Consider the following 11,294-nt stretch of genomic DNA (forward strand, 5'->3'; position numbering starts at 1 on the left):
CCATCACTGTGCATATCCACACACATTTTGGGACCTCTATCAACCTTCTACCAGAGAAACGAAGAGCGTACATTTACTTTTTGAGGCACAAAGCCATCTCTCTAAAGATCTAAAAGACACAGGTAACACTGGGTTCCTGGGACAAAAGAGGCCGGTTTGCCAGGAGTAAGAGGTGGGAGGAAAAGGCGTCCCTGCGCAGTCTGCTATGCACAGTGTGACTTTGAACCAAAGGAATTGCTCGTTAGAAAGTTTCCACTAAGGTAGTGAAAGAGGTTAGAAATCCATTATCAAACAGCAACACAATACGCCAGGGAACAGGACGTCTGATTTCTGGTCCCGCATGGTAGGGTGCACGAACTCTCTCTGCGAGACACTGGGGCTTTCCAGAAAAAGGGACCCTAGTAAGGCCGGTGCTGCTGGAACTGCTCAGCTCCGAGCTCCGCAGGGCACCGGGCACAGAAGCACCCGAGGCTGGAGAACGAGGTGCGAGCAAACCCACGGGATCTGCTGACACCGTGCTGGTTTGAAACCCTCAGTTCCACGTGGCCGTAAGGACGCATGTACTCATCAGCATATCTGTTCTGGGTTTTGCTCAGGAAGTCCAGCCCCTGTTGAATAAGTCAAAAGCCAGGTAGGAAGCAGAGCGGGTGTAGAGACACAAACCCAAGTTGCTGGATACAAAATCGAACCAGAGGAGCACCAGGTCACACCGTGGTGCAGTGAATCTGGAAAACAGTGTCTGAACTGCCTGGAAGGCGCTCCCTGATTGTGCTGTCCCTTTATCGTTCGAAAGGAACTTGGGGTTCTGGCCCACCTGCCAGAGCCTGACTCATGGAATGTCTCCCCACCCTCAGCCAGGGCAGTGGCCCTCCGCCCCTCCCCCGCCACAGAATGTCATGAGGTCATGCATTCTCACCCTGTTTAGATTCAAACTTTCCCAGCCTTGGCTTGGGTCTTGAGTGTCTCTCCTGCAGCAGCTCACCGTGTGGGGCCCAGACCTGACTTTTGTCACTGTGGAGGCTGCCAGGCGGCAGCGTCCTCTGCCTGTGCGGATGGCTTTCCAAGGAGGTGAGCCTTTGGCTTGGGTTGGACGTGTCAGGGGCCAGGCCACCCCTGAAGTCCTTGGGATTCAGATGTGACGCCGGCCAGGGGCACTTGGGTGGGGTTAGATAGAGGAAGAGAGCGCACTGGACCCCCAGGGACCGCTGGCCGGGGGGCTGAGAGGCTGGGAGTCTGCAGAAACCTGCAAGGACCTTGGGCAGGGGCTCCTTGGAGGTGGGTCGGGCCCTGTCGGGGGAAACGCCCTGTGTGTGGGGAGAAAGGATGGCGGCAGTCTCGCCGATTCTCTCCGGGGGCACACGCCTCCTTGGGCACGATGCAGGGAGAGGTGGGAGTGTGTCATGACGGCGGCACAGGCCAGCCTTAGCCAGAACGACGTTCCATGGCACTGTGTGCGGCCCAGTGTGCAATGGCATGTCCTGCCCGAGACCTGGGCCGGTGGTCACTCTGACCCCACGTGCCCCAGGCCACATAGGCCTTGTCTTGGATTCGGCAGGGTCAGGGCACCAGGTGGCCTCAAGGGAGGGCTCAGGTTCTTCAGCTGCTCTGGGTCGCTCCCCTCTTGAGGAAACACAGTTCCCACCTGCTTCCTCTTGTCCTGTGTTCTGGGCTGCTGACCCAGGCTGGCCCTGTGTCCGGGGTGTGTGGATGGTTCTGAGACGGGCTTACCGCAGGGTTTGGGGGCAGCTTTCCTGGCAGATCCAGGTCAAGCGTTCTTGCTCGGTTGAGCTGGGCCGGGGAGGAGAGGGTGGGACTCGCTGGGAGCGTCGGGAACAGGAAGGCTGGCGGGAGAGGGGCCCGAACGGTTCAGACGCTGTCTGTTCACAGGGGCCCTACAGGTGCCTAGGATGGACCCTGCAGAAGGTCTCCAGCAGCCAGGGAGGCTGCTGAGGCCATTTCCCACAGGTCAGGGGTCCAGCCAGGCCCGAGTCTTGGGAGGCCGCCCGTGAGGCTGGACAGTCGTGTGTGGGGGTCTGTGGCTGGTTCTCAGAGGCAGTGCCGGCCCAGGGCCTCTGCTGGGCAGACAGGATGTCGTGCTGGGAGGGGCAGAGGCGGGAGTTCCCTGCGGGAGACCAGAGCATGAAAATCACTCTGGGACACTGGCAAACTGCACCTTTTCCTGGGATGTCCCTCACGCGAAGCCACGGGATTCACGGCACTGCCCCTGGGGGTTAAGGGGGTCCCGGGTCCTCCCTCCCGGCTGCGGATTCTCTGACCCCATCCGGCCCTTTCCTTCTGTCCACAGCATCTGCAGTGCTGGGAGGCCATGTGGCCACGGACCAGGGAGCCTCCCTGTCTGCTTTCATGGCACGGCCCTTCCCCCCACCCACTGCCGGCGCCTCCCACCGGCCACTCTGGGGGCAGCACCCGCCGCCCCTCCTGACCACGCCATTCCCTCCTGGTGGCCCCCTGGTGATGCCAGCTTTCTCCAGGACTCCGCTGGTGGCAGGAGAGGCTGGCCTTGGCCCCAATGGGACTGGGACCTGCAATGTCACTGTGCAGGTCAGGTCAGAACAGGGGTGCTCCGTGACCCCCCAGACTCAGACCATCGTCCTCACTCCGGCCCCCCTCAGCTGGAGTGCTCCAGGGGCCCTCGGTGGGGGTGCTGCGTGTCCCGCACCCATCTTCGTGACAGCCTCTGCGGTGGAGACCAGCATGCCTGCCTCGGCCCGTGGGGGCTCCCAGGCCGGCAAGGGAGGCTTGGCTGCAAGCCTTCCACCTCCGGCTCAGCCCCCAGTCACGCAGCTGACCACCGTCGTGCCCCCAGTCAACGCCAGGCCACAGCCTCACGGAGCTTCCAGGAGCCGGACCACGGCCTCGCCCCAGGACTCCAGTAACCCCAAGAGTGTTTACGAGAACTTCCGGCGCTGGCAGCGCTTCAAGTCGCTGGCCCGGAGGCACCTCCCGCAGAGCCCCGACGCAGAAGCTCTCTCCTGCTTTCTCATGTGAGTGGCCTCGGCTCTCCCGCAGCCCTCACGCAGGCCCACCTTGGGGCGCACACACAGGGCGCTGTTCTAGGGCCGCTGGGAGGAAGGTCTGCGGCCGGGTCCCTGCTCTAGGAAGGCACGTTCTGGTCCAGGACACCTTTCAGTCACTCATCTCAACTAACACTGGGGCGGTGTGTGTGTGTGTTGGGGGGGTTGTGCAGCCAACCTGTACCTTGCAGAGACATCACGGTGACAGTCGCTGGGGACTCACAGGCAGAGAGGGTCCGGGTGTCAGAGGAGCGGCTGTGGGTGGGTGCCGCACTCTCTGTCACCCTGTCTCCATGCAACCCGGGCCTGGGGCATCTCACGGCCAGGGGACCAGCCCAGCATAGGAGGCTTGGGACTTGCAGGGCCAGCAGAGGTCCTGTGTGGGGGGCCCCCCCGTCGCTGTCCCAGAGGATCCCTCAGAACGGGACAGGAGGGAGCAGAGGCGGTGTAGGGGTGAGTGTGGGGGATCCTTCCTGCGGAGCTCTGACCTGGAAGGCCTGGCCTTGGCATCTGGGGTCCCTCCTGAACACGGGGTGATGGCATTTCCTGCAGAGGCTGGACTCAGTGCTGGGCACCTTGATGTCCGCGAGTATTATTACGAGAGGCAGAGTCCAGAAGGACTGACTTCCCAGGCCACCACGTCCCTGCTCCTGTCAGTGGACAGTCAGCCTGGAGCCCGGGGCCCAGGGCTGGTGTGGTGGGAGGCGGTGACCGTCGTGCTAGAGAAGGTTGTTTTGCACACCCCGACACCCCCTGTCACCTGCCAGCACTCGGTCATGCTGGGTGGGGGACACGGGCTCCAGAGGACCCGGGGAAGGCTGGGGGTCACCGGACTGCTGCCGGCCCCTGACCCCGACACCTTACAGCCCGGTGCTACGGACCCTGGCGCGCCTGAAGCCCACGATGACGCTGGAAGAGGGAGTGCGGCGGGCCGTGCAGGAGTGGCAGAGCAAAAGCAACTTTGACCGCTTCATCTACTACGAGATGGCGGGAAAGTGAGTCGGGGTCTCTGGCCCGGGGCTGCTGGGCAAGTGGGCCGGGGGCAGGGTCTGGCTGTGCTGACGCTCGCTTGACCCAGAGGGCTGCCCTCCCCACCTCCCTGGCGGTTCCACCTTCCCTTGCTCTGGACCCACCCCTGGCTCCGCCAGAAGGTCTCAGGACGGGGTTGGGGATCCTGAGGCCTCCTCGCCTGGGGTCGGACTCCCTCCGACTCAACTCCCTGAGGGGGTGGTGGAGGCGATGCGCCGGACAGCCCGCCTGCCTCCTTGGTGGCTGGGGCCACGGCCGTCCCTCCAAGGCCCCGCCTCTCCTGGTCCCTCAACCTGCTGCTGGCCCTGCTGGCTCCAGGGCCCGGTCCCCTCCTCAGTGCGGCCTGGGCCTCCACACCCCCAGGTTCATGGAATTCGAGATGGAGGAGGAGATGCAGATGCGGAAGTTACAGTGGGTGAAGGTGGCCCAGGGCCTGCCTCCCCCAGCGCCCCCGAAGCCCGAACGGCGGGGGCCCCCAGCCGCGGAAGCGGGCCCGCAGCCAGGTAAGGCCCCCACATCCCCATGATCGCTGGTAGACCATGCCTCTGGGGGCCGGGGGAAGGCCTCTGTCCCTGGGTCGTGTCTGCTCCCACAAGGGGACATTATCCTTTGACCAGAGCAGCCGGGGGTCTCAGCTGCCCTTTGTCAGGATGGGTATTGACCTGGTGAATTTCTTGATTCCTTGCGCCACGCCTGTCAGAGGACCCCGCACCAAGTCTGCCTGGGAAGTGGGCTCTGGGGAGTGGGCTGTGGGGAGACCCCTGGAGGATCGGTGGGTCCCCCCTTGCTCACGTGGCTGGCTGTGAGACGCTCCTCCTCCCGCTCTGCCAGTCCCACGGTGCCCATAGCTTCCGGTGGCCCTGACCCAGCCCCCAGGGACATCAGTGTCCCCCTAACACTGCCCTCCCGATGCTCTGCCTGAGCCCCTCACGCCTCCTCCCTCCTTCTCGCTCTGCCTCAGCGTGCGTTCCCAGGAAGGCTGGTTACAGGGCCCAGCCCTCCCGCCTGCAGCCATACCGACCCCCGCGGCGCCGGCAGACCAAGGCGCCCAAGGAGATCCCTCCAGAGGCTGTGAGAGAGTACGTGGACATCATGGAGGGGCTGCTGGGGCCTGGCCGCTCAGCCCCGGGGGGCCCGGCAGGTGAATGGGGAGAGGACGGAAAGGAGCCACAGCAGGACGAGGCCGCGACCTACCCGGACCCGGGTCTCCTGAGCTACATTGACGAGCTGTGTTCCCAGGAAGACTTCATTACCAAGGTGCGCTGACCCGCAGCCTGGTGTCTAGAAGATTCCAGGGACTGGCACTCCTACACCCAGTTCAGGACTGAAAGCAGGCCTTTGGCATTAAGCGCTTTCCTTGTTCTTGAGCTGTGTGCGCATGTGTGCGTGCATCCTTGTGTACTTGCCCATGTGTGTGCAGGCATGTGTGTACACTGCTGTGCACAGGCGTGCGTACACACGTGGACGTGTGTGCACACATGCCCAAGCATCGTGTTTGTGTGTTCGTGTGTGTTTGTGCATGTGCATACCAGTGCATGTGCGCGTAGAGGCGTGTGCGTGTGCATTTGTGCCTTGTGTGGATGTCTTTGTGTATGTCTGCATGTGGTCCTGTGTGTCCGCTCATGTGTGTGTCTACCTAGGGGTATATCCTTTGGTCTCTGAGAGTGCACATATGTTTTGGGGGTGTGTGTGTCTGTGTGCATGTCCAGGTTTTGTCTCTCTGTGTACACAGATGTGTGAATGTCTGTGTGTCTGCACACATGCACGTATGTGTGTGTGTGAGAGAGAGAGAGAGAGAGAGAGGCCAGTGACTGTAACGTGAAAACTTCTCCCACCATCTGGAGAAGGATGGGTGCGTCTTCACTTTTCCACATTTCCTGCAGACCCTCCTGGCTCACAGGGGGCTCCCTGCCAAGTCTGGCCCCAGCCTCTTTCCTCTGTCCCAGGTGGAGGCAGTCATCCACCCCAGCTTCCTGGCGGAATTGCTGTCCTCGGAACCACAGCTGGACCTCCTGGCCCTGGCTGAGAAACTGGAGCAGGAGGAAGGGCTCAGCCTTGCAGAGGTGAGCCAGGGGGAGGACGGGCTCCAGGCAAGCTGGGGGATGGAGGGGACCCAGGCGATGCAGGGGGAGGCAGTGGGGTCCCAGGTGAGCCCGAGGAGGGGACTCCAAACAGAGACCCACATGACTCTGTCCCCCATTTCTTCTTGTGAGTCACAGCACTGGGGAGGCCAGCGTCGGGTGGGCACAGAGCAGAGAATGGGAAGTGGAAGATGGGCAGCCTGGGACGGGAAGGAGGGAGGGACTCAGGGGATGTCAGCAGAGCCACAGCCTCGTGGGTCACCCTCCCTGCCTCCCCCGGTGCCACCGTCCCATGCTCCTGTCTCACTGGCCTATGCTGGCCAGTCACTGTCCCCTCCTTCCTCAGCTGGTGGAGAAAAGACTGGCGGCCTTGAATACGGAGGAGGGTGTGCAGGCACCGCCACGTCTCTGCGCGGCCCGATCGGGCCCCAGTGCTGAGCACGAGACTGGTCCCGGGAAGGGGCTTGGGGTCAGCGACAAAGCCTGCCCAGCAGACACCGACGGCCAGGACCTTCAGAGGCACGGCCGAGCACAGACACACCTGTCGGGGCCCAGAGCCATTGCTCTCTGTCCCGGACGACAGGAGGCACCTGCACCCAGGGCCCGACGGGTCCCCGCCCCTCCCCAGGGTCAAAGGTGCGCCACCCCTGGACCGGGCCCCAGGGATACCCCGCTTCTCAGAGAGGCCCCTCCTGCTAGGGACACTCGAGGGCTGGTGGATGGGTCCAGTGAGGACGAGGAGGAGCTCCCCAGCCTGGCCTTCCTCCTGGCCTCTCAGCACAGGCTGCTGCCCTGGAGGCTCTCCCAGAGTCCCGCTCCTGCCTCAGTCATCCCCAGCCCTGGCGGTTGGGGGCCGCAGGGGGCTCCACGGGCCCCCTCTCCTCAGAGAATAGGCCTCGGCCCGGCCACCGACCCAGCTACAAAGTCCAGGAAGCGGGCTCTGTGTGAAGGTCCTGCCTCTGTGGCAAAGATGCCCCTGCCTGGGGCCAACCTCAGGGTGTCTGGGAGGCCGGCCTTGGCTGTGGGGCTGGTTCACCCCTCACAGCCTGCAAAGAGAAGGCGTGACTCCTTGGTCACAGGGAGGAGAAGGAATCGTCACTGCAGCCAGTAGGGAGAAGTGGGCCTGCGCTCCAGGGCCGGCACACCCCGGGGCCCCCCAAGGAGCCTAGGGGGTCCTTCTCATCCTGGTGCTGATTCTGGCTGTGGGAGGGAGGTGGGGAGGGAGGGAGGAAGAAGGGGGGGAGGGAGGGAGGCCATGACTGTGGGGCGGGGTGGCTGTAGCCCATTGGGGCACCGTGTGTAAATGGGGAATAAAGTTAGTTTTGTCGTCAACGCTCTGGGCCACTGTCTTCCTACTGGCGTGTGGAATGCCACCGGCGTGTGGGCTCCCCATCCCACAGGACGGAAGAGCCTGAGAGGGGCTTCCTGGAGCTCCCGTCACCATCTGGATCCCTGAACGTCCAGGGATGGGGAGCCCTCTGCACCACGACCGTTTTTGAAAATGAAGTCCGCAGGCAGCCCCATCTTCCAGAGCTCCCTCAGCCTCCCCGAAGCTTCCGCCATGGGTCCGACTGGGCGCGTGGTCCTCAGCAACTGCAGGGCTCCCTGTGGGGGGCCTGAGGAGACGGGCTCTGAGCCTCGGGCTCATGGTAGCAGGAGTGTCTTCCGGTGCCAGCGGGATCACCGAGATAGGAGGGCCAGTGGGGGATTCCCCCAATCCCAGTGAGGATGGACCCGGGGCACGGATGAGGGCGGGTGGGGGCACTGGCCACGGTGTGCACACAGGAACCACAGCGGTGGCGCAGGCGGCAAGTCCCGTGGCGGGATTTCTGGACAGGGCCGTCTTCTCCAACCATGCAGGGAGGTGACCCTGCTGCCCCCCACAACTGCCCTGCACCTCCTCTCACTGGGAGTGCTGGTCCCCTCCAGCCCCTAGCCCTGTCCCACCCAGATGATGTGGTCCCAGGAGCGAGCACTCAGGCCCTCCAGGTTCTAGATTCTGGTGCCTTTTCCGGGTTTGGTGAGGCCCCTACAGCACTCAGCACTCCCAGAACTGCTGTTCCTGGACGCAGGATGGGGCCAAGGCCATCCAGGGCAAGGGATACCTGGCCCTCTGCTTCCCTCCTCCCGACCCCAGCAAAGAGTTTGGTGGAGAACGGAACTCAAGCCGGTGTCCTTGTCCCGCTGCACGGAATCCTCAGGCCACCCCACAAGGGCTCCTCCCTTTCCAGGCAGGAGGCTCTGGAGTGCTCCCCACCCTCCTGCCCCTTCCAGAAGCAGAGGTTTCCTCTTGGTCGCACTCCCCAGCGGCTGCCCCTCCCTGTCCAGCTGGGCCTGCTTTGTTGAAGCTTATTTGACCATAGAGTTAAGGGTCCATATCTGGGCTCTCTACTCTGTTCCACTAGTCTATGTGTCTGTTTTTATGCCAGTACCATATTGTCTTGGTGATCACAGCTTTGTAGTGAAGCTTGAAATCAGGTAACATGATGCCGCCAGTTTTATTTTTGTTTTTCAACATTTCCTTAGCGATTTGGGGTCTCTTCTGATTCCATACAAATTTTAGGATTATTTGCTCCAGCTCTTTGAAAAATACCAGTCGAATTTTGATCGGAATGGCACTAAGAGTATAGATTGCTCTAGGCAGTATAGACATTTTAACAATGTTTATTCTTCCGATCCAAGGGCATGGAATGGTCTTCCATTTTTTTGTGTCTTCTTCAATTTCTTTCATGAGTGTTCTGTAGTTCCTTGAGTACAGATCCTTTACCTCTTTAGTTAGGTTTATTCCCAGGTATCTTATGGTTCTTGGTGCTATAGTAAATGGAATCGATTCTCTAATTTCCCTTTCTGTAGCCAAGTGCTGGGGATCATGGAGGGCACGGATTGCATGGAGCACTGGGTATGGTGCAAAAACAATGATTTCTGTTATGCTGAAAAGAAATTAAAAAAATATATATATATAAACAGAAGGGAGGAGGGAGCCTCCAGGATCCTGTATTGTTGGAGTGCAAAAGCCTTCTGCTTTTGAAAAAGAAAAGATGAAAAAGAAAAACAAAGCTGGAGGTGTCACATTGACTGATTTCAAGCTATATTACAAAACTGTGATCACCAAGACAGCATGGTACTGGCCAAAACAACAGACACGTAGACAAATGGAGCAGAATAGAGAGCCCAGATATGGACCCACAACTCTACGGTCAAATAATCTTCAACAAAGCAGGAAAAAATACCCAATGGAAAAAGATAATCTCTTCAATAAATGGTGGGAGTAAATAATGGGAAAATTGGGCAGCTATATACAGAAGAATGAAACTCGACCATTCTCTTACACCACACACAATGTTAAACTCTAAATGGATGAAAGACCACAATATGAGACAGGAATCCATCAATATCCTAGAGGAGAACATAGGCAGTAACCTCTTCAACACTGAGTGAATCTCAAGCAGACTCTGCTGAGCATGCTTGATCCCATGACCCTGACATCGTGACCTGAGACAAAACCAAGAGTCAGATGCTTAACTGACTGCACTATGCAGATGCCCCCAAAAGTTCTTAAAGTTGAATGGAAAGAGCACTAATTGATAAAATGAAAATGTATGAAAATATAAAACATGCTGCTAAAGGTAAGTATACAGACAAATTTAGAATAGAATAATAATGTAGGATGGTGGTGTGAAAATAAGCTAAGTCTAGCACAAAGATTAAAGAATAAAACTCCTACTTAAAAGAGTTTGTTTATTTGAGAGAGAGCAGAGTGAGGGAGAAAATGAGTAGGGCAGGGGAGAACAGAGGGAGAGGAAGAAGCAGGCTTCTCCACTAGGCATGGAGCCTGAAATGGACACTGGGATCATAAACTGAGCCAAAGACAGACACTTAACTGACTAAGCCACCCAGGCACCCCTAAAGAATAAAAGTATTAAAAATAATAACAGTTGAAATGATTTCTTAAAGAATACCTAATATAAAAAGATGCAACTTTCGACACCCAAAACATAAAATGAGCTCAAAAATGCGAGATTATAAATGTAACACTAAAAGGGTGTAGTTTTTGTATGCAATTGAAATTAAGTTGTTATCAGTTTAAAATAGACTGCTTTATCTGTAAGATGTTTTAGGGAAGCCTCATGGTAACCAAAAAGAAAAATCTGTAGATACACAAAAAACAAGGAGAAGAGCATTATAGTATACCATATGGAAAATCATCAGTTTACAAGGAAAAACAGTAAGAGACAAACAGGGAGCTGTAAAATAGCCAGAGTACAATTAATAAGATGGCATTAGTAATTCCTTACCTATCAGTAGTTTCTCTAAATGTAAATGGATTAACTTCTTTAATCAAAAGACATAGCAGAAGTATTAAAAAAAAAAAATACACCGCCTCCACCAAAAGACACAACAATATGCTGTCTACAGGGGATTAATTTCAGCTTCAAGGACACACAAAGACTGAAAGTGAGGGATGGAAAAAAATCATCCATGCAAATGAGAACATGAATAGCTACACTTAGATATATAGACTTTAACTCAAGTACTGCAACAAAAGAATAAGAAGGTCATTTATAATGATAAGGACTCAATTCATCAAGAAGACATATCATAAATTTATATACACCCAACATCAGAACACCTGAATATATTAAGCAAATACTAACATATTGGAAGGGAGAGACCACAATACAATAATAGCAGAGGATTTCAACAATGGGTAAATCAGTTAGACCAAAAAAAAAAAAAAAAAATCAGTAGGAGACACTGAACTTAAACCATACTTTAGACCAAATGGACCTAACAGATGAATACAGAGCATTCCATTCAACAGCTGCATAATATGTGTTGGGATGAGCACTGGGTGTTAAATGCAACTAATGAATCACTGAACACTACAACGAAAACTTCTGATGTCCTATATGTTGGCTAACTGAACATAAGGAAAAATAAAATTAAATAAATAAATAAAAATTTTAAAAAGAATACACATTCTTCTAAAATGCACAGGGACTATTTTCAAGGATAGATCATATGCTGGGTCACAAAAGAAGTCTTACTTAACAAACAGATGAAGACTGAACTCAATACTAAGCATCTTTTAAACTACTATGTTATGAAACTAGAAATAAGTAATAGGAGGAAAACTGGAAAACTCACA

At 56.5% G+C, this 11,294-nt stretch overlaps 1 protein-coding gene across 1 annotated transcript; it reads left to right on the plus strand.

The window, feature by feature from the left end:
- The first annotated feature begins 716 nt into the window (after positions 1-716).
- On the plus strand, positions 717-7,352 carry LOC116570173 (NUT family member 2G-like). Its single transcript, XM_032306890.1, has 7 exons — positions 717-1,068; positions 2,306-3,005; positions 3,902-4,030; positions 4,428-4,567; positions 5,026-5,321; positions 6,011-6,127; positions 6,492-7,352. Exons 1-7 carry the CDS (start codon positions 1,053-1,055, stop codon positions 7,254-7,256), a joined length of 2,163 nt encoding a protein of 720 aa, XP_032162781.1. The 5' UTR covers positions 717-1,052; the 3' UTR covers positions 7,257-7,352.
- The last annotated feature ends 3,942 nt before the right edge of the window (positions 7,353-11,294 follow it).

This window comes from Mustela erminea, chromosome 12, assembly GCF_009829155.1.
Source record: "Mustela erminea isolate mMusErm1 chromosome 12, mMusErm1.Pri, whole genome shotgun sequence".
In the NCBI taxonomy this organism is placed as follows: domain Eukaryota; kingdom Metazoa; phylum Chordata; class Mammalia; order Carnivora; family Mustelidae; genus Mustela; species Mustela erminea.